Source organism: Meleagris gallopavo, chromosome 3 (assembly GCF_905368555.1).
Source record: "Meleagris gallopavo chromosome 3, MGAL_WU_HG_1.1, whole genome shotgun sequence".
NCBI classification, from domain to species: domain Eukaryota; kingdom Metazoa; phylum Chordata; class Aves; order Galliformes; family Phasianidae; genus Meleagris; species Meleagris gallopavo.
In genome coordinates, this window is record NC_139406.1 from 7189887 (window position 1) to 7212241 (window position 22355).

Consider the following 22355-nt stretch of genomic DNA (forward strand, 5'->3'; position numbering starts at 1 on the left):
AAAAAAAAAAAAATTTCCATGTCATTTTATAGTACTGATAACACAGGGATTGTTACAGCTACTTACGTTGTGGTATTCTTTAGGAAGAAGATACTGGTCAGTACTGACTGATAAAATCCCTGTATTAATTAGCCCTTTCCTTGTCATAAAGTAGAGTATCCTTGCCATTTCCTGTACACAGCGAATACGCACAAGCCCTCGAACAATTATATGATGGATACATTTTTGAGGGGTAAGAGCCTCCTGTAGCAGAGAAAAAAGGGGAAAAAAAAGCAGTATTGGTAGTTCAATATCCGATACTTTCACATGTTTGCAACATATTTGCATTGTGAACCACATGATAAAGGTTAATTGTGAATCACAGAGGTGCCTGAGAGTATTTTAAGAGCAATTTTTATAGAAGTTTCTTGCCAGTCACCCTTACAGAGTAAGGTAATAATTTCTCTCTTCTAATTTTCCTTTAAATAAACAGCTAAATGAACTTGGAATAAAAGCATAAGTGTAGAAGATATCCTTGCAAACTCCATGGTATGCTGCATGAGCACAAGAATGGTACTGAAATCCATCCCTGACTGCAGGTGGCAGTGCTCATGGTTACATTCTATTAAAATTCATTTTAAAACTGCATTCAGAATAAAAGCTAGATGAATATCCGAAATCTTCACAATTATAATGCAGATATCGGGGTCTGAAAGCTTCAGTATGTGAAATTCTAGTTGACTCTTGATTTCGTTTATATTAAATATGAATAGAAGCAATTTCATTGAAGGTTAGCATTGCAGAATAAACGAAAGGAGAAAGACGATCATTTCCTTGTCCAACATTCATATGAGAAAAAAAATACTGTCAAGCACACACAAACAACTGTTTAGAAACATCCAAACATCACTTTTGACAATAAATAGCTGAGCAGATTTAGTGAATGTTTAATGCTTTTAAAACTTCAACATTTTATCATAAGAGAAGGTCCTAGGCTAAAGGTGAGGTGGAAATCTAATCTTGGAAAGAATTTTCAAAAGGATAGAAACAATTTTTTCTGGTTCATAAGGCCCTATATAGAAATAGAGTCCAATTCCTTTGCCTCCTCCCGCTTAAAACCTCCTCATCCCATAACAGCAGTTATTTGCAAACAAACAAGTTAAATTTTAGCAGTTACCTTGCAGTTTGTGTACCACAGAGCCAAAATCAGGTTTCTCAAGGCCAAATACATGGTAGGATCTCGTGAATATTCTGGGAACTCATAGAGCTCATCCAGTTCCATGACATCTGGCCTTACACAAAGTGCTTTCCCACATTCATTGGGCTGGTAAAAAGGTTGGAAATATTTGTTCATTCCTGCAACTGAACAAAGACACACACACACAAAAGAAATAGTCATATTCTGTTTTATCTACTTATCCTTTTCCCTTTAAGACAATTCATTGACCTGGCACAGATAAAGAAGCCAGGAAGCATCCCAACCACTAGCCACTTTTAGAATGATCTCATTTAATATGGCTTTCCCTTTTTCTACACTCCAGGCTGTGTAGTACAATTATTGTTGCACTACCCAATGTGCCTTGGGCCTATCAGAGTTTGAGTTTTGTCAGAGAAGCAGCGCATGCCCTCAGATGCCATGACTGGTCGAACATGGAACAGGATTTAAATTCAAGTCTAAAGCCTAGCACTGCTGTACAGGCTCATGGAGTCCTCTAACTGCTTTCATTTTCAGCTCCCAGCTCCACCCAGAGCGAGCACTGAATAAAAGTAATCTTCTTCCACATGCAGCACTAGCAGCTCTGTATAATGAAGTTGGTTTCCTGTTTATAAAGCAGGTAAATATCTGCTGAATAGATGAGCGGATTTATTCTCACCACCTAAGGAGAACAAAGCCTGCTAGGATAACACAAAAGCAGAACTTCCCTTTAAGAACTCTCTCTGAGCCAGTACTGAGGTATTGAGCCATCAATAAGGATGATATGGGAATCCTGAATTACCTTCTTTCATACTGAACCTATTTTGCAGATCTCACTCCCAGATTGTCAGTCTCAGAGCTACTGTTAGCACAAAGTAACCTAAACAAAATCCATGTGCCGTAAGAAATCTAATCCTTTTCTGCAAAGCCTCAAAGATCCTCAGCATCAAAACTAGCAGAATTAAATGTTGTTATTGCAAACCTTGATTTCCTTAAGAAAACAAATGATCTTTCAGTACCGGAATGTTAACTTCCCATTTCTGTTACCAAATGGCAGGTAGTAATCAAAAAGCCTATGAGGTCTGTGCTTACACCTTAAAGAAATGCATTACCTTTATCTTACAAATGAGTAAATTACAACAAAGAAGTAGAGAGGCAGTCGCACAGAGGGTGTGTATTAGTGCTGAGAACAGAACTGGTGTTTCTGAGTCAGGAGCGTTGTGTGCCTTATAACCTCAGTTATAAGACAACAGTCATCACACCTATTTAAGGAACAGAGCCCTGCAGATGGCCCTTACCAGTCAAATTAGGCACGCTCTTTAAGTGCTCTAACTTCACAAGGTTGGATTCACCAGGTAAACGATTAGTGCTGGTACAGGATGGACTCATGCCCACGCAGTCTGGATAATATGCAGCTAGAAAGGGAGCTGCCACACTGTCTTTCAGCAAAGGAGGGAGTATGAGCATGGAGTACCACCAATGGTCTGAAACTTCAGCCACTCTCTGGCCAAGCGGAGAAGTGAAGGAAAGAGGGGAGAAGAGAACACGTCAGTACTTTGAAAACGTTGTGAAATGAACCAATTCCCCCCTCCCTCCAGAACTGACACCAAAAAGCGCTACAAGTACCAATCTCAGATTTGCAAGTCATAAGGACATTTTCTCTCCCTCTTTCCCCGTCCTCAGCCTGACACAGAAAACTAGCAGTATTAACCTCAGAAACTGAAATTTCATGAAGTCCACACCTATGTGGAAAACAAACAGATGAGACATGCCACGACAGTGCACCTATGCCTTACCAGGCCCTCGATAAAACATTTACAGTTGCTCGTGCAACAAGAAATCTCAACTTAGAAGTCTAAACTAACTGACTGATCTAATATAAATTCTGCTATCCCCATCAAAGACCTTCTAAAACCCTAAGAAATGCTACTGATTCAGCCTTGTTTTACAAAGCAAACATGCATTAAGGAAACAAAACGACCAAGCTTCCACAGCAGTCAACAATTATTATGAACGTTTCCTGGGACAGAGGTACCTCAGGTACACTTGCCAACACTGGCTTATCGTATCATACTCAATCTGAAATGTGAGGTTACATGATCATAAAACGATTGCAACACCAACATGCATCACGTATCATTCATATTAGGAGGTAGAGGAGAGAGAAAACATGTTTTGGCTTTGCTATACACTTTCCAGAAAGAGGAGACAAGCTTAACTGAAGATGGAAACCACCTGGAAGAGAGGGAAATTTGGGGATAGGGATTTTTATTTGAAAACTGGCAGCTGAATGCTGGTTTGCCTGATCAAAAATGAGAATTAGGAGTGAACCTTGTATCACTGGCCACAACTCAAAGACACCAAGAACCACCTGAAATCTAACTGGTATAGTCAGGGTAGAGAGGAAAAAAGATGAGAATGTAGAAGGTCCTAGGCTCTGCTGCAAATAGTGTCCTTTGCAAAATGCATAAATACTGCTACAGTTGGCCAAAAGACCAAGAAAAGGAAAGACGTATGCCATGCTTTGGGGTTGTTTTTGTATTCTGAACAAATGAGGAGGAACAGCTGCTACTCACCAAGTCCTCAGGCATGGAACATTGGTCTGAGCCCTCCGCCTGAAAGAAAAGTCAATTGAATCAGAGCTATTCTTACACTCTACAACAAAAATTAAATATAAAACAAAGCAATTTGGCTATGGCATGTTTCCTTAAAGCGAATAATGCATTCATGTTAGCTTTCTGTAGCACGGACATTTGTATTAGTAAAAGTAAATAACAGAGAAACATGTAGTTAAAAACACAACACACCAAAAAAACACGAAATATACCAGAAAATGTTTCTCATTTGTTGAATTAAATAGCCTCTCTTGATCAGACATTAGAATATGTGTCTTATTCCACAAAATGGAGTGGAACACTAAAACAAATCAGAAGGGAAAAAAAAAAATCTAGGAAGATTCTACATTTTTCAGAGAGACTCTTCCAGTCCAGACTATAAAACCAAAATTCCTTAATTTATTTCAAAAGTATCACAAAGTTCCAAGATCAAATGTTATGTTTTTTACAAAAAAGATTCTGCGGAATTAAAAGACTCTTTTTCAAGAGTTATCTTCATACCAAAGCTGAAAATTTCCCATGATAAAACTTGCTAGAAGTTACCAAAAGCTCACTGAACTTTTCAAACATTTTCCTCAATAATGAGTACGGCTTGACAAACTAAAACAAATATTGTGATGCATGTCTATTTTGTATATTCTGATAATCTTTTCATAGCTTCAGAATGAGTGATTTTATAATTGACTACAGACAGAAAGTATTTCAAATTCTTCTTTCTTGATATTTTCACTCAGGATACAGAAAAGGCCAAACAGCTTGTAGGCCTTTCACTGTGCAACTCCACAGGCCATCAGGCAACTGTTTTTAAATTAGAAACACTAAGCAGCAAAGTAAGAAGTAAATAATATCTGCAAACAAGAAAAATCTACTTGTTACTAGTTTCCATATGAGCAAAAGTCTTCTGTGTTACCTTGGTGGAATTGTTTAGTTTCATACCACATCTGTAGGTTTTTGCTATTTGCGGTGTCAGCTGGATTTCCTTTGTCAGCTGACGCCATTTACCACACTCTGGCTTTGTACACTGCACCTACAAGTCAAAAAACAAACATGTTTTTACTTGTTACTGACTGATCATAGATAAGGTTAATGAAGCCTCGATAACCAACTGAAAGAAAGCAGATGCTAAGAAATTCTTAAGTGCAGTTGTTAAATTCATTCTCATATAACATTCAGATGTAAGACACTTTGTATGCTAAGTCTTGCACTGATTTCCTAAAAGACTGAATTTCATTGCAGAACCTAATCCAAAATTGATCCAACAGCCATTACTACTTCAGTGGCTTTTGTAAGCATTGCTGCGAAAAGTATATCACGCACTACTTCAGTAGACTTCATTGTGGCCTTCCCGTATTTGAAAGGAGTGTATGAAGAGGAAGGAGAACAACTGTTTACAAGGATGGATAGTGATAGGATTAGAGGGAATGGTTTTAAACTGGGACAGGGGAGGTTTAGGTTAGATATTAGAAGGAGGTTTTTCACTCAGAGGGTGGTGAGGCACTGGAACAGGTTGCCCAAGGAGGCTGTGGATGCCCCATCCCTGGAGGCATTCAAGGCCAGGCTGGATGTGGCTCTGGGCAGCCTGGTCTGCTGGTTGGTGACCCTGCACATAGCAGGGGGGTTGAAATTCTATGATACGTTTTTTTCAAACTTTATTCCATTTCCATCTCTCCTTCTCTTCTACTCCCTTCAGTGTGGAAATACAAAAATCAATGTTTTGCAAGTCTTTTACACTCCAAGTTCGCTATAGCTGGTATGTCCCATTTTCCCCACTAAGTCTTACTCTATCTGAATATTATACATCTTAGCTGCTACTTCAACAAAAAGCAATAGAAAGTTGTTCTCTGTGAGATTTGGAGGAGGTGTCTGACAATGGAGAAACTGATCAGAATTGTTATTTTGAGCTTTTCTCTAGCCCCTGTAAAAACTCAGCTGACCTGCTGCCTGATCATACAATATCAGAAAGTTTTTAGTTCAAGAAAGGAGAAGATGGAAAAGACAGGGCAGGGGAGTTAATTTAAACATCTGTTCAAAACTGTATACCTTCACAAATTAACATCACATTGAAATACACCATATTCCACAAATCACTGTCCACCTTACCCAATAAGGGAGCTGTTGATCAGCCATGAAGGCTTTTGGGCTGGGCTCACTTTTCCCATTACTTGTCCAAATCCTTTTCCAGGCAGTGTATTTCTCATAACCATCTTTATGACTAAAAAGAAAGAGAAAAAAAAGGCAAGTGGTTAGGAAACTGAATGATCTAGTTCATTTTAAGCAACAGTGGTTATTCTAAAATTAAACCTTTTATGTAAGGACAGAGAAATAAGGCTAAAGAGAGTCCTATATTTTTCCTATTAAAAACAAAGCAAGTTGTGGTACTTATGATAGCAATAAAGAGCATCCTGGCCACTATATCCTCTTGGTAACGGGCATACTTCCCAGAAGTTAAAATGGGGACTGAGTTACAGGTGCTGCTGAGTTCATAAGCACTCAGAAATCTTAGCAGAGACTAAGTTTCCACAAAAACAGAAAGGAGCCCAGAGCTGAAAGCACTCCCTGACCCTGACCTGAGTCTTCACAGTCAATGAAATGAAAGCAAAACCTGCTTGCTGGCTTTGTTCTTATTCTGAGCTAAGTTCTCTCTCCTGAGCTCACATTATAAAGTGAATCTGCTATCTAAGGGAAAATGGATGCACTTGAAACTACTTAAATTTACTCACATCTTTTAAAATTCTCTGCTCTTGTTTTAAAAGAGAGGAAAGCTTTAGAATAACTGTACCTGTAGAACAGCCTAGGTAAAGTAACTGGTTTTGCTCACGCTACATGTTTATGCTGATGATTCGTCCATACAACACCTGCAGTTTTATCACCAATATCTAAGCATCACTTCAAATAAAGAAGCACAGAGGATGAACCCTCGTATTATTCACAAGTATATGAGGTCTCTTCACTCATATCACCGGTCAAATTTCAATAAATACTGAAAAGGCACAATCTGAATTGGCAAATCTACCTTCGGTAGTAGTGGTCAAAACATTCATTGCAGAAGTGCTCCCCACAGGAAAGATGATACCATCTAGATGTATACCCATTTTTTGCACATCTGAAATGCAGAAATACAGAAATAGCTTTATGGTACATTTCAAAAACCCTCTTAACAATAGCACGTTCTAGAATGTGAACCAAATATTCGGGACAAGCCAGCACATTATGTTATGTTCACGAAGGCTGTCTTGCACAAGGCACTGCAGTTATTCAAATAGCAATAACAAGAAGATCATCTCAATTGTCTCAGACACTTCCAGTTCCCAAACAAAGCAACACCAGATGCAAAGGAGGCAAAGTGTGCACAATAAGCAGTTTTGCAGTTGGCCTGGCTTCCAGCAGCCTCTCTCCAACAATGGTCCACTGAGCCTTCCTTTAGTACCCTTTAAGTAGACGCTTCCTGAACATAAAATCGAGTTGTTTTTTATGCCTATTGTGACACACAAAGCATTTTCCAAATGTGTAAGGCAAAGTCTCTCTCTGTAGGAGCTTATCATTTCTTTACCTTTTTTTCATTCTGTTCTGGGACTGGTGCAGCAGTGGGAGGGGGTCATCTTGATGAGTATTTTTCTTAAGCGAGTGATCAATGGATTCACAAATCATTACAAGATCCAGTCCCAGAACAGCTGAACAACTATATATGCAAATCTGAACACAAAACAAATGTTGCCTTTTTTTTTTTTTTTTTTTTTTTGCATGACCAAGTTGGCTGCAATTTTATCCCAAAGAGGGAAAACCTTAAGGGAAACCTTACACATTCTGGACTTTTATTCTTTATTACTCTTGGAAATAAGTGCCTATTAGCAAAGGTTATATTCATTACGCAAAACAATCACTCTTCACTTAGAAAGCTCTCATTAAATTCAGTGAAATGACTCAAGATAAATGCATAAGGTAAAAAGCAGTGACCTAAGGTACTAATTGAAATAGACAGTGGTGAAATGATCTCATCTCCAATAAATAATGTTGAAAGTATGTATTCTAGTGGAAATATATAAATATATATATATATATGTGTGTGTGTGTGTGTGTGTACGTAAAATACAGAATCTATCACAACATTAAAATAATATTTAAAAAAAAAAAGATTACGCAACATCTGTTGTTCCAAAAATATATATATAACATCACTATAACTGATTTCTCAGGTACTCCTTTCCCCTAAAAGTCTCTTACACAACTGCTGAAAAACTTGGCTTTTCTGTGACAACATTTAACTCCAGCTAACAAAGAAGAATTCTCATAGGTAAGTAAATGAGGCATTGGAGTATTTTATATCATTGGAGAATAAATAAAATGAGGAAAGTTTGCCCAATTAACGAGAGAGGGAACAATGCCATATAATTACAGTCTGCCTACTGCATAATGAGGCCTGATATGTTTCTTTTTATAGATACTGAACACACAGTACTGACGAGATGCATCTCCAGGGTCAGAATGCAAAAGGGCTGACATTAGCACACTGAAAGTCACAAACAACTTGAGAACAAGGAGTTCAAAGAAGTACGATTGTCTCCCAAGTCCTAAAATGTCGAGGCTCAGAGTCTCACCTCGGACTGCAAAACATTCCAACAACAAAGCGATCAAGAATTTCTGCAGTAGACGGCGGTTTCATTTTCCATCTTGAAAGCAAGTTTAGCTTCCTCAGGTTACACTCAGATGCTCTTGGTTTCACAGAAACAAGGCGTGTTCCAGAGGACACCATTAATAACATCAATAGGCTTATACTAAGCTGAAGACACACTCTATCAGAATTAGCAACTTGAGCGGTAGAACCTTAACCACAAACTGAACAACCTGTGACACTTTCCTGGCATCTTAAGACTGGTATTAGTGTCCTTCAGTTCTCCCTCTACACTTGAAAATGAAGGGATTTTTCAAAATGTGGTTAGAATTGCAAATAGCAAGCTTAGAAGACTCCATGAAAAAATGCAAATGAAAATAAACAAACCTTTCGGCTGCGCTGGCAAAGCAAACGGGACACGTTGCAGTGCATCCAGCTTTCTCACATTTCCTGTATTTCTTTTCTGATGCATCATCATCATCATCTGTTGCCTCGGCTGCTTTCTTCTTCACCTAATAAAGAATAGCTGAAATCTGACCAGAAACGACACAGATGTGTTTTCTAACAGAGGCATTCAGACAGTTGTGCATCTTGTGGCATGGCATTGAATAAAGGACACAAACTAAACTTTCTGAATCCACTGTGAAATTGCTGCAGCATGAAACAGCTGTTTAATTAGGTCATTTTTTCTATCTCTTCCCCCCAGAAAAACAAACAAACAAACAAAAAACAGAACAGTAAGGATGGAAATATCATTTAAAGCTAAAAATGTCTTGCCTTAGCTTAACTTAGCTTAGCTTAACTGATACCATTGAAGAAATTATAAGCAAAGCCTCTGGTTTAAATAGTATTTTAAGCTCCGTCACATGCTAATGAGTCAAGCCTCAGGCGTTCTTTTTATTCCACCTTCAAAAAATCTCTCCTTCACGTACTTACTGATGTTAATTAGCCGTGATCTTATCTGCACCTCAAACAAAATGTTAGGGTGGTTTGGAGGAATTTTTTGGACTCCAGATACAAAACTGTATACCAGATGCCTCTTATGGGCTTCAGAGATGCTGTGTATCACATTGGTTTGGGTCGTGCACAGCCTGGTTCAGCTGCACAGAAAGCTCTGGTCGTACTTTTAACACATCAAGAATTTTCAAGTCATACTGAGCATTTGTCTCTTCCGAATACTGTTGATAAAAAAGAAGCTTTGCCTACTTCTTCACAGAACTAATTGATTCTCCCTCTTCCTGCAAAAACGTCCTATCCCTGAAGTATCCACAGTGAAACACTTTCTTTATAAACGTTAACAGAAAACAGAAATACAAGAGTATCAAATTGTTATAAATACCTGTCTTCCAGAACTCCTCAGAGGAAGGCTGTCTGGAGACTGCTCCGAAGAACATGCCTTTTTCTTTGTTCGTACCCTTCCAGTTGACATTGTATTATTTGACCTGTAAAGAAAGAGGTTGAGAGAAGTTAAGAAAAAAAAAAAAAATAATTGGTTGAATTTGCAGAGCTATCCAATCACTTGGACAGTACAGCCACACTTACACTGCCTCTCCTGTCAGAGTAACCTGGACAAGAATCTGTTCAGCCTACTTAGTAACTCAAGATGGAAATGAAGGTGGCATTATGGGGAAACGAACAACGATCTTATCTTAAACTAAATTCAGAGTTAAGATTAGATCTTTGAGTACATCTTGACAGACTGTTCCAGATCAGCATACCCTGGATTCCAGTAATCTGATTTGCATTACGTGATGATCTGGACTAGAATTAGGGTCAGCAAAGTGAGTAGACTTCAGTTCACAGTGCGAGCTCTGAAATCCAAGCCTTCACAATGCTCTTCTCATTGACAACTGATTTATAGGTAGCAAGAGAGCTGCGTGGTACAGCACTTTTATTCAGATGTTCACCACCAAGTCAAACACCAGTTCAAAACTGGGATTGTTTAGATTGGAGGAGACTCTGGGGAGACCTTATAGCACTACAGCTACCTGAAAGGAGGTTGTGGCTAAGTGAGGGTCAGCCTCTCCTACACAGCTGGTGAGAGGATGAGAGGTAACGGCCTCAAGCTGCACCACGGCACACAGGTTAGATGGGAGAAAGAGTGGTCAGGCACTGGAACGGGCTGCCCAGCGAGGTGGCCGAGTCACTGAACACCCTGGAGGTGTTCAGGAACCATTTAGATGTTGTACTGAGAGACGTGGATTAGTGGGGAAGCATTGATGATATGTGGGTGGTTGGACTGAATGATTCTGGAGGTCTATTTCCAACCTTGGTAATTCTATGACTCACACACCCTCCTGTGAATGTGCATCAGAATTTGGGGTCTAAACAGCAGCAACTGCATTATGATGTTAGTTAACTGGGAGATCACAAATGTAACTCCTGAGCTGCTTCCGGAGAGAAGTTTTTCACCAGAAGGCAAATCCATGCTTGTATTTAACTACATCCCTGGGAACAGGAAGAAGGCCACAGTTCATCATGTAATCTGGAAAGCACGGAGTATGAGAAAGTACACTGCAGAAATGGGAAAGCATATGTAAAACATTATAATCAAAGGTATTCTTTTTGCAGGGATTAAAATACAAATAAAATAGCTTGCAGGAAGAATTAAATCTAAGTGCACTCCGCCACACGTAAAGGAAACAGACTACAGCACTGAATCATGAATGTTACCTTGGTGTAATAGGGATCAGATTGCAATTTTTTATCACTATTTTTAAGTATGTATTTGTACTTTATCTGGGATTTCTTTCTGTTGTTCCAGGCTGCGTCCTCCTCATTCCAATTGACAGCATGGAGTGCTAGCAGTGGCTTCGTTCACTAATTCTCCTAAGTAAAGGCAGCAGCAAGAGAGAACAAGCGTTGTTACAAAGTTTCTGCTCCCCAGGTAGGAGGAACTGATTTGAGTGCAGAAGGGGGAAAAAAAAGAATATCACAGGATGTCCACATATGTGAGAAAGTAACTGAGTTCAGGAAGCCAACTCAAAAATTAACTTTCTTTTTTGTATGCAAACATTATATGTAACGAGAGGGAGAAAAGATATATCTTTTATTATGCCAAAAAAGCTACAGCAGTCCACCACCATATACTCCACTGTATGGAGATGGCTGTGGTTGGAGAAGAGAAAGGAAAGCCCGCTAGTGCCACTTAGGTGACATTTCCCAAAAGTACCACTTCAAGCCCCAGGAAATGAAAGTCAGGTTTTGCTGACAGGGCTGTCCAGTAGCACAACTGTCACTGAAACACAGGATGGTTTGGGTTGGAAAGACCCTCAAAACCCATCCAGTTCCAAATCCCTGACATGGGTAGGGGTTGGCACCCCCACCAGTCAGGCTGCCCAGGGCCCCATGCAACCTGGCCTTGAACACCTCCAGTGTTGGTGCACTCCCAGCTCTGGGCAGCTGTGCCAGTGCCTCACCACGCTCACAGTGAAAAATCTCCCCCTGACACCTAGTCTGAATCTGCCCTCTTTTAGTCTGAAACCATTCCCCCTTGTCCTATCAACAGTATCCTTTTGCATCACCTCTCTATCGCCTCGGCCTCCCACGCCAGCTGATCATCCCTTGCAGCCAGGCGGGGGCTGCAGGTGGTCAGAGCTCATCCAAAAGTCAGAGGGGAGTATGCAACCCCACCTATGTGGGGCTGGGGGAAAAAAAATCAAGAAACAGCCCCTGTCCACTGAGAAGTTTGGTGAAAACGTCGCTGGTTCAGAGGGCCTCCTGCCCTGATAGGCAGAGAGCAGATGTATGGAAGCACGGATGTGTTTTTGACGTGGATCCTGCTGGCAGGGGATGAGGCAGAAGGTGGAGAAGAGGTGGGTTTGCAGATATAACTGCATTAAGGCCATTGTTTCCAGCTGTACACCGCTTTGCCTTCGCTTCCCCTCCCAAAAGCCCCACACCTCCCACTCCCACAGCTTTCTCAAGAGCAGCGGACACTGCCTACTTCGCTATGCTTTATGCGACTCTGCGCACCCTATCATCGCAGTGCCGGAGGAAAGAGACCCTTTAAAGGGGAAAGAGACACACATCCCTACGCTGTGCCACGTTCCGTACCGCTTCATCCCCGTAACGCCCGGCCTGTGCGGGGAGACTTAACAGCAAGTTTGCATTGGGGGAAAAAAAAAAAATTAAAGAGAAGGAAAGAGAAGAAAATAGAAACCACGCACACACAGACACAGCCCACACCCAGGAAGCGAGAGCAGCCGGTGAGCCGCGGCCGGGCGCAGCCCCAGCGCGCTGACAGCAGCCGCCCCGGAGTCCCCCGGCCCTGACAGCGTCCCCGGGGCGCTCACCTCGGGTCCGGCTCGCCCGGGGGCCGGAGAGCGCATCCACGCGTGCCCGAGCCGCCTCCTGCTAGAGCTGCAGCGGGGAGAGAAGGGGGGAAGGATGGAGGGGGGGGCGCGGCGGTGAGCTCGGGGGGGGGCTGCGTCTGCACCTGCCCCGCCGCCGGGTCGGGGGCCGACGGGCAGCGGGGCTCACTCACCGCCGCGGCCATCCCCAGCGCCATCCTCCTCCTCCTCCTCCTCCTCCTCCTCCTCCTCCTCCTACCGGCGCCGAGCGCCCTCAGCCCGCCTCCCGCCGCCGCCGCTTCCGCTCTCCGCGGTGCGTAGAGAGAGAGGCGCCGCCCCGGGCCGGCCCCGCCGCCGTGCAGGTGCCGCCGCTGGGAACGGCCGCGTCGAGGGGCTCGTCGGAGGGGAGATGGAGGAGCCGGGGGGCTGCGGGAGCCAGGCGCAGCGGGAGCGGGTGCTGTCCGTGGAGGAATGGCTGCGGAAGTGGAGCGCGGGTGCCACCGCCTTCCATAAGGAGCACGGGCATCCGTAGGTCGCTTCGCTCTTCGGCCCGGGCGCAGTGCGGGGGGCGGGATGAGCGGCTCTCGGTAATAAGTGCGGAGCTTACGGCAGGAAAAATGATCGGTGCAGCCACGGCCTGAAACTGAAATCGTTGTTGTCACCTACGTTTGTTTAAAAACGGCAGAGAACGTTCAATTCGCGCTGCGTTTAGAGCCTTTACTCCTTAAATCTAACGCTAAACGATGTTCTAAACGATTTAGATGATTAGCTTTAGATGATTTGACCGAAGCCCCACGCCTGCTGAAGCGACAACTCCACGCTGCTGTGGGGTGTGAGGGGTGGGACTGGACTGATTGCTGTGCTGGGAGACGGGGCCAAGGTGCAAACCCAGCCATCATCCAGTGGGAATTGCCTGAAAGCCATTTCTAGAGGAGTGGTATAGCAATTTAACCAGCACTGTCTGAGTGGCCCAACAAGAGATGGGATCATTACCATGGGCTTTGTTACCTAGAAAGACAAGCAGAAAGGTGTCCTTTGCTAGCAGAAACGGAGGTTATTTTCTAAGAAAATGGAAGGTGAATTCATTTATTTGTATTTCTAATGGTATTTTTGACTATGAATATGTATTGCATCAAAGGGTTTGGGCACTGCTTGGCATGCTGCGCAGCACTCTGTGCCAGTGCCCACACTCCCTCCTAATGCTGAGAGAAACGCCTCTGTTCCCCTGCAGGCTCCTACAGAAGCACCTGGACCTTCTGGTGGATGGCAGGAATGGGCTGAGGATATTTTTCCCTCTTTGTGGTAAAGCAGTCGACATGAAGTGGTACGGAATGGCAGGGATCGTGACTGGAAAACCCTTACTGGTGTGGGGAGGGAGAAGGGAAATTCCCAGCCTTGTAATGGCTGGTGGAAACATGCTGCTGGAGGCAGGCTGAGGGGAGAGTGGTTCGTTTGCTGGGAATTTAAGTGATTTGGGCTAAATATATATATATATTTTTAACACTTTTAAAATTTTACTTTCACTTTTTTATTTTTTGGGGGAGGGGAGAGGAAGGGGTTATTACAAATAATATGGGCCGCAGAGGTCTGTGTGGTTGCCAGTGGGAATAAACACAAACCAACCCCCCCAACTGAACCACTTCCCCATGGAATCCCAACAGCCCAGGTTACCACAGTCTGTGACAATGACTGCTTGCTGGGCAGCACACAGCCCTGCCCCGTCGCCAAACTGCTGGGCCACAGGACAGCCTGGCTGCCTCGGCTCCTGCAACAAAACATGTTTGTGCAAACAGCGATAGGTTCTCTGTTTAATCATCCTCGCTTTCACCAGGTTCATAGGAATAAAGGAATAACCAATTGGGCCCAAAAAAGCCTTCAAGCCCTCAGCAGCCATATGCTGAGTGGTGCTAATTTAAACTCAGATTGCACGGGGGTAGTGTTCAATAAAATATGAGAGCTGCAGAAAGTCGAGGTGAGTTGCACCAGTCCATCCTGAAGCCGGAGCCTGGGGAGCATTTCTCTATGAACACATGGTGTAGAGGAGATGTTGGTGTACTGAGGTGCTCACCCAACCTCGGGACCTCTACTGTGCACAGGCTGGCAGACATGGGACACACCGTCGTCGGCGTGGATGTCAGCGAGCAAGCGCTGAAGGAGTTCTTTGCAGATCAAGGTCTCCTTTATTGTGAAGAGCCAGTCCCAGGGATCTCAGGAGCCAAAAAGTTGCAGGTATGTCTTCTGCACTGCCAGACAGCCTGGTGTGTTCAGCCATGTAATGCAGGCACAACGGAGCAAACAAGTCCTTCTGCTTTGTGCCTCTGCCTTACCGGTAGTCATTCACTTCTCCTTCTCAGGTTTAGAAGGGAGCACTGGACTGAGCAGTTCTTTTCAGTGTGTTACTTTCAGCCTTTTGAATGACTTTAAAAGGCCTGAACATAAAGTTGACAAAGTAGCATATTTTAAAATTGAACAGTTGCGTGCCTCAACAGGCTAGAACCTCTATGGAAAGGATCAGGAGAGGCACCTCAGTTAAAATAAATAAATATAAAAGTATAAAGGGTTTCTCGTGGGTTTCCTTCATTACACCTACGTGTATATTTAAAGATGTAGTTTCTGATGAGTATTTTTTCCCTTGCTTTTTATTTTAGAGTACCTCTGGAAACATTTGTCTGTACTGCTGCAGTATTTATGATTTGTCCAGGTAGGAATGCACGGAGTTTTCTACAATTTTCTATAACCAAACGTGGCCCAAAATTGCTGGAGTTCAGGGCAGTTTGAGCTTTTGGACAACGCTCTCAGATGTAAGGTTTGTATTTTGGATGGTGCTTCGTGAAGCTGGGAGTTGGATTTGATGATCCTTGTAGGTCCCATCTAACTCAGGATATTCTGTGATTAATACTGTCCAATCATGTTATTTGGACCAGATCCTCTAAAGAAACCTAAACTTGTGTGAGAAATGTGAATGGCCACTATCTAACACACTTGTAAAAGTGGACTTAAAGTATTTTGCATCATGCCCCGTTTATGTCACTGCATAACATATTGTCCGACTGTGACTCTCCAAGTGCCTTTACAAACATAGCTTAACTTACTGTAAGTTACTCTTACTGCTATAATATCCTTATTAATTATTTCTTCCTTATTAGTTAAAAGACACAATGGAAAATGCAGCATACTTCAGCACCACCCACACTAATGAATCCTGAAAAATATTGTGGCCCTTTGTTCTCTGCATCCTCTGGAGTCGCTTCTTAGATCTGGTGCTGGCTTTGCACCTGCTCAGGTGTCAGTGGGTGGGGGATTTTGCAGAGCACAGAGCTGTGCAGGGACTCTCTCAGCCTCTAGCACAGGAGGTTCTGCCTTGGGCAGTAGTATGTCTTGCTTGTTTATTTGTCCCCAGAAGCCTCCTGGTGGTGCTCACCAAAGATGTAAGTCTGTCCCGAAATGTCCTCAGGCCTGCAGCAGTACTTAGGATAGCCAGAGACTGCAGGCTGTGCAAGGAGGTCAAGGCTTAACCTTTACAATGGACTGTTGCTAAGACTTTTGCTGTTGTAGCTGACTTCATTCGCTTTGAATGTTGCGTATATAACCGGTCTTGCAAAAATGAATGCCTTGGAACAGATGGACAGTATACAAAAGCGACTTTGTAGATACTGCCTATTTTCCTCCCTGCTTTCCCCCCTGTGATGGAGCTACTTGCTGTGCTGATTCCTACATACACTTCTAACCATGAGCTGACAGGTTACCCAGGGACTGCTTGAGTTTCTCATCTGCAGTTTTTGAAAAATCCAGTTCCAAAATTGGTAGCAAGTAGCTGGTGAGTCCCATACCTTCCGTCACAATGCAATGGAATAATACTGTGAGATTAACCAAAAATAGGTAACTAGTGAAATTTTCAGTTCATGTCTGTGAGCCCAGTACACACAGGTTTGTCACTCATAAAGCAGACTGGCAGATAGACATCCTGGACATGGGGCTCTGTGCTGAGTGCTGCTTTGGTGAGAGCACAGACCTCGTTCCTACAGCAGTCAGCAGGTAACTGGGACTGCAAAATGCACATGCAGCTCTAGTTTCTATGTACAGACAATCACCCAGTAATTATGGGAATTAAACTTATTTCTCTCTTGCTGAGGCTGGCCTGCTAACAAACCCTTTTGATCTCCATGCCTAACAATCATTAGAGGAAATCTCAGGTGTGCTGTGGTGACCTTTGTCAGAATGAAGCATTTCAAAGCCTCCTGATAGTTAAAGAGTGACAGCAATTACTGCTTCTGGAGGGAATTCTGGGAAGTGTGGTGAACAGTTATATTACACAATCGTCGTGTGTCCTAACACTATTATGGCTGCCAGGCCATATAAAAACATACAAAAACAAAAAGCTGCTTCAAGTGAATCTACTAAACTTCTGCAGAGAGAGCAATTCATAACTTCATTGCCTAGATGAAGCAGGATTTCTGTGGGTACGTGAATTCCTGTATTAGATGTTGATTTTTATTGATTTTTATAAATTGGAGTAGTAAATAGACTGCCATCTCTCATGCTGCATATTGTATAAAGCCATAGGAGGAGGCAATGTGAGGCTGATGTTCATTAGGATGAAAGTCAACTGTGTGCCTTTTCCTCCTTTTCCTCGTGGCTTTGTTCTCCTCAGAAGAGAGCTGAATGCACGGAGAGACAGGGAGCACCCAGATGGCTCAGCAGGCCCTGAGGTCCAGGCAGCCAGGAGACCAGATGCAAGGAAAGGTCACAGCATGAGGCTGCCTGCAGCCTGCCGTGGCTGTAGTCCCCAGTGAAATGGTGGGGAGCAAAGTACCTGAAATGCCTGCATGGAATCACTGCTGCCATTACAGTTAGACCAGATTCAAGCTGGAAAAAAAAAAAAACAGGTGCAAAAAAAAACCAGCAGGGTTTTTCCTGAGCTCACACAGCAGGCTTGTCTATGCAGAGAACAGCCTCCAAGCCTCAGGTGGTTGAGTTTGTTACCTGCCCCCCTCATCCCCACTTTATACTTAACTGTCTCTTTAAAACTCTCCTTTCTTATAGAAGACTGATTATTTAAATTAGAGGCTTAGTCTTGGCAAGCTTTGAAAGAAGTTGAGAATTTACAGTGTTATCATGTCTCATCGCAGTAGAGCAGGAAGTACAGGAGCTTCTAGGTTAGGTGCCAGAAACTCAGAAGTGCTGTTGCAATGAAATGAGCAGCAGGGCAGGGAGAAGTGAAGAAAAATGATGCAATGGGACTCAGGCATTTTCCCAGTGCACAAAATGGTATTACCAATTTTTTTTTTTTTTTTCTCTTTAAGTAAATGTATTTCAGACTTCTAAAATAATGCAGTTTATTATTACATTACTCTTTAATCTCCAGTTTTAATAACCACCAGAACCAAGGCTCTTTATACCCCTAAACATCTTCTACTGCTCTTACCACCCATTAACAAAGGCATTTTCCAATAGTCTTGGCTACGTGCAGGCTTTGGGTAGTCCTTGAAGCCATCTGCCAGCACATTCAGGGGCAAATAATGCCTGTGGCAGCATTAGACTGAGGCAAGCATCAGCTTACCTTAGCTTTTCTAAGATTAAACAAGTTGCAAACTGCAGCTACCTGTCCTGGGCATGTAGCTGGGAACTGAGGTGTTAAAAATGCCTGAGTGTGCCATATTCAGTAGCCCTAATGCAGGGAGGTGCCTTCTTTAACTTGTGTTAGAAATCATACGTGGGCTTTAGAAGTTGGCCGTAAACCATCAGCGTCCCAAATACACATCAGTGCTGCCTCAAGGATTATACTGGAGCATGATTGCCAAAAACCCAGACTTAAATCCCCAAAGTATTTAAACTACCGTCCTCCTCCCGCTTGTCTCTGCACCCCCTAGAGAAAAGGAAATGCTGAGCAATTCCAGCACCTCATGCTGTCGTAGCAGGACAGTGTACGGGAGGGTTTCTCAAGAGCCTGTTTGCATTGTTTGGAAAATGCTGGACCATATCAGCAAATCAGGTCTGTACAGATAGCTGGAGACCATTTGTGACTACACAGAAGTATCTGAATAATGATAACGTAACCCTATTGCTATATTTAAGCTTTTTCCTCTTTCTACAGTGCAATTGTTGGCAAGTTTGATGGGGTTTGGGACAGAGGAGCTCTAGTGGCTGTGAATCCATGTGACAGACAACGGTCAGTGAATTTGCTTGGCTGTTACTTTTCCCTGATGTATCCAATGACTCTTTTGTTTCCTCCTGCCACCCGGGGATGAATTCTCTCTCACTCAATAAAGTAACCTAAACACATTTTTCTTTATGGCGAGCTGCAGCTACAGAGCTCTGCCCTCTCTGTTTCTGAGCTTCCTTCAGGAAGCCACCCTGCCTCTTGGTGGGAAAATATGTGGTTTGCTGCAACCCAGCAGAAGCAGAGCTGCATGTCTCATCTGAATTTTATTATTTCCTTTTCACCCCACCTACTTCTCTTGTCTCTCTTTGTTCGTTTTCTCCTTGCTTCCCTATATTTTTTTTCATTCTTGCCCATAGCCAACCCGAGTTTAGTTTGAGGCCACCCAGCAGATTTCAAAAGATTGGTACTGCGTTCTAAACCATGGCAGATGAATGTTTTGTCTGTTAGTTTTGAGGTGAATGTGGGAAAAGAGAGAAATGCTTGTTTATGGAGAGTGCATAGAAACCTTTACTTGGGATGCTTCGTGAGCTGCATGAATTTCATGCTCATGAATTTCTACTCGGTTGCTGTGCAGGTCAGTTCAACTTGTCTCTGCACAGGAACACGTTACCTTATTTGGTGAATAGTTTGAATGCTATGCTTAAATGTTTGTGCTGTTCCAAAATAATAAAGTATGACTATCTCCTTTTAGCTACGTCACCTTGATGAGCTCCCTAATGGAGAAAAACTCTTCTTATCTCCTCATTACAGTTTCATATGATCCAACCAAATACAATGGTGAGAATTTTGCACTGCTCGTGTTTTGATTTTGCATGTATAGTAATACAAGTTGGGGATAGATGTGGTAGATATCTTAGTACTGCTTTTTTATCAACAGTGCTTTGTTAGCTGATTGTGTCAGTATGGTTCTTTTAGGTGTTGAGGAAGCTTGACCCTTTCTCTCTGGCACTCAGATGTGCCAAGGACAAGTGAAGGAAAAGCAAGATATATTAACAACGAAATGAAACTGGAAGAGTGAATGCTTAGAATAACATCATACGCCCTGTTTGGCCAAGGGACCTCACAGCACTTCTAAGAGCACTGACCACATTAGACCCTTGGTTTATTTGCCCAATACCTGCAGCCCAATGTGCTGCACATCTTGTGCCTTTCCCCTCACTGCTACCATGGTCAGAATATGCCTGGAGGAGGTGGAACTGTAAACTATGAAGTATTTTTCCCTTTTATAACTTCTATTATGTGCTAGTATGTCTAGGTTTTTTTAAGTTTTCATTATGTTAGCTACTGCCTCTCAAAAGAAAGAGATATTTTGCTTTTGAGCACTTTGGCATAATTATCCTTCAAAGAATAGGTCTTGTTATCATTAGTCACAGTAGTTTCATACATTGCTCTCCCTCTCACATTATTCAGCTTATAGCTTGCATTATACCATTATAACATACAGGGATTGTTGGCTAAATTCACACGCTGCACTGAATGGATACAGTGATTGTATCCATGGCATGTTTGTGACCTTCCAACTCCTGACAACATGGCTGTCCTGGCTGCAGCCTGGAGGTAACAGAGCAGCAGCACCCGAGGCTACCTGAAGTTCCACCATGGTGTTTTCTGGGTCCCACAGGTGGGGCTGCACACAGAGGCTGAGGGTGCTGCAGTACAGATATTTGTCTCCTTCCTGTGTCTCCTCTCTGATTAGCTTCCATCTTCTTTCCAGGACCACCGTTTTATGTTCCTGAATCTGAAGTTAAAAGCTTGTTTGGTAAGTAGTACTTTAGCTAACCCCTAGAACTTTTATTTTTATTTTATTTTATTTTGCAAAAAAAAGTGTGTATTTGTGTGCTTCTACCTCTGCAGCAAGTGATGGAATCATCTGCTTGTTTCTTACATAAGAGATTGAGTCACGGAAAAGTAATAAGGGAAATAAGTGCCATGCTGTCTTAAGGCTTTTGCTGTTAATGCAGCTTCTCAGCTCTTGAAAAGACATGAGGAAAACCCGAGAGGCAGACACTGACTCTTTCCTTTCCTGGCATCCGTTCACCCTCTCAGGATTTGGATTGCACATAGTGGCCCTGTAGCTTCAGTCCTGTTTGACCACTTCACCTTTCTCTGCACTTCATCACCATCTGCCCTGTTTTTTTTTATATAAGGCCTTTAGATATTGGTTTCTGCTGTACTTTTGTAGACAAAGAAGAAAAGTAAAATGTCATGCTACAGAAATGCTAAATGTACAACTCCATTCAATTTAAAAGATAATGTTAGAATTGTGGCAGGTATTTAGTTTCGAACGTTCTTCCTGGTGTCCTTTGATATTGTACTCCTTTTAAATGTACATCTTTCTGAGACCTCTGAAGTGTCTGTGCACAGTGAGTCATTGTCATGGACAGCTGCATCCCAGTGCAAAAGAGACAGGTAAGTTTTCCTCAGTTGATTTGTGTAACACCAGTAGGGAGCAGGAGGAGATCTGTGCATGAGATCTTGTTTTCTGATGTCTTACTTTCTTCAGTGACTTTCCATTCTTTGATTAGTTGTTCCTTCTTCCTTTTCAGGCAGCCAGTGTGAAATTAAGTGTCTTCAGAAAATCAGTGACTTCTCAGACAGACACAAGCAGTGGGGACTAGATTATTTTCTGGAAGTAATGTATCTAATAAAGTTTGTAGCTTGATTAAAATCAATTTAAATAACATACCTCCTGTGTATGGGAACTATTGAATCACAGCCTGAACCAGTGATTGATCACCTGAGGCAAGGACTGGTCAGCCTTGGAGCACAGGTGAAGGCAATCTAGGTGTGTGACCAGAAGGGGCAGAGCCTGCTGCTCCTCTCCTAGACCCTATTTAAGGGCTGACTGCCACTAGGAAGGGTCTCTTTCTGGAAATCCATCCTTTTGGAGTTTTCTACTGCAAGCCTGGGACACGGGTGAGCATTTCATTTTTGATTGTCTCTTTCCACCATGATAATCTTTCTAACTATAAACCTGTAAAACACATACCATCCTGACTACACCAGTCTTGTAACTGTACGTTTGTTATGTGTACACTCCTACCTTTCTTTTATGTTTGTCTCGTTTTAAATGTTTTGGGGTACTCTTAAAGCAGGCTTCAATGTACGAAAAAATGTCTGTGGAACATCTTTGGACGATTTTGTTTTCAGAATCAGCTCTGACTTCACAGCTGACTTCTGTCTTCAGCTGTGCATAGCCTTCCTTAAAGTCCACGTATAAATAAGTGGTTTTAAAGTGTACCTTTTCCTTCTATTTATCAGCTCATGTAGTCAGAAATTAAAGAAAAAATAACTAAGGTCTCTTCTCTGTGGCTGCCAGCAGCTGCTGCCTGGCCAGAACTCTGGAGGTCTGTGCAAGGGAAGTTTGTGAGCACAGAGTCATGGCAGCTCAGGTTCAAATGCTGCTTTTTGTGGTGCCAACAAGGGCAGCTGGGGAAGATAAGTGGGAAGCTGGCACAGTCTGCTGTTCTCCACCCCTGCTAACAATTACACTTGTATGATT

The 22355-nt window shown here is 42.7% G+C and overlaps 3 protein-coding genes across 7 annotated transcripts in view; 2 read left to right on the forward strand and 1 right to left on the reverse strand.

Annotated features, from left to right (window-relative positions):
• Window positions 1–8263, forward strand: part of DEK (DEK proto-oncogene) — a 44579-nt gene extending 36316 nt beyond the window's left edge. For both annotated transcript variants that reach the window (XM_085220127.1, XM_085220126.1), the window contains exon 11: window positions 8228–8263. In XM_085220127.1, coding sequence (XP_085076253.1) covers window positions 8228–8248 — 21 coding nt within the window. In that variant the 3' untranslated portion in view covers window positions 8249–8263. The remainder of the gene's footprint in view (window positions 1–8227) is intronic.
• KDM1B (lysine demethylase 1B) overlaps window positions 1–12971 on the reverse strand; it is a 28789-nt gene extending 15818 nt beyond the window's left edge. For 2 of the 3 annotated variants that reach the window (XM_085220125.1, XM_085220124.1), the window contains exons 1-11: window positions 12885–12971; window positions 12694–12760; window positions 9738–9840; window positions 8786–8910; window positions 6803–6892; window positions 5890–6001; window positions 4700–4816; window positions 3751–3789; window positions 2473–2677; window positions 1157–1341; window positions 67–243 (exon numbers count right to left, since the gene is read on the reverse strand). In XM_085220125.1, coding sequence (XP_085076251.1) covers window positions 67–243; window positions 1157–1341; window positions 2473–2677; window positions 3751–3789; window positions 4700–4816; window positions 5890–6001; window positions 6803–6892; window positions 8786–8910; window positions 9738–9827 — 1140 coding nt within the window. In that variant the 5' untranslated portion in view covers window positions 9828–9840; window positions 12694–12760; window positions 12885–12971. Of the gene's footprint in view, window positions 1–66; window positions 244–1156; window positions 1342–2472; window positions 2678–3750; window positions 3790–4699; window positions 4817–5889; window positions 6002–6802; window positions 6893–8785; window positions 8911–9737; window positions 9841–12693 lie in introns of all 3 variants that reach the window. The other variant, XM_085220123.1, reaches the window with a different exon arrangement.
• On the forward strand, window positions 12961–21538 carry TPMT (thiopurine S-methyltransferase). 2 transcript variants are annotated; one of them, XM_019614287.3, is made up of 8 exons: window positions 12961–13218; window positions 13922–14014; window positions 14787–14919; window positions 15339–15391; window positions 18785–18859; window positions 19545–19630; window positions 20568–20612; window positions 21400–21538. In XM_019614287.3, the coding sequence occupies exons 1-8, from the start codon at window positions 13100–13102 to the stop codon at window positions 21513–21515; spliced, it is 720 nt and encodes a 239-aa protein (XP_019469832.3). In that variant the 5' UTR covers window positions 12961–13099; the 3' UTR covers window positions 21516–21538. The 2 variants fall into 2 exon arrangements, with proteins under 2 accessions (XP_019469832.3, XP_085076255.1); XM_085220129.1 differs by lacking the exon at window positions 21400–21538 and adding an exon at window positions 20708–21390 and having other exon boundaries at window positions 12962–13218.
• Window positions 21539–22355: the final 817 nt, after the last annotated feature.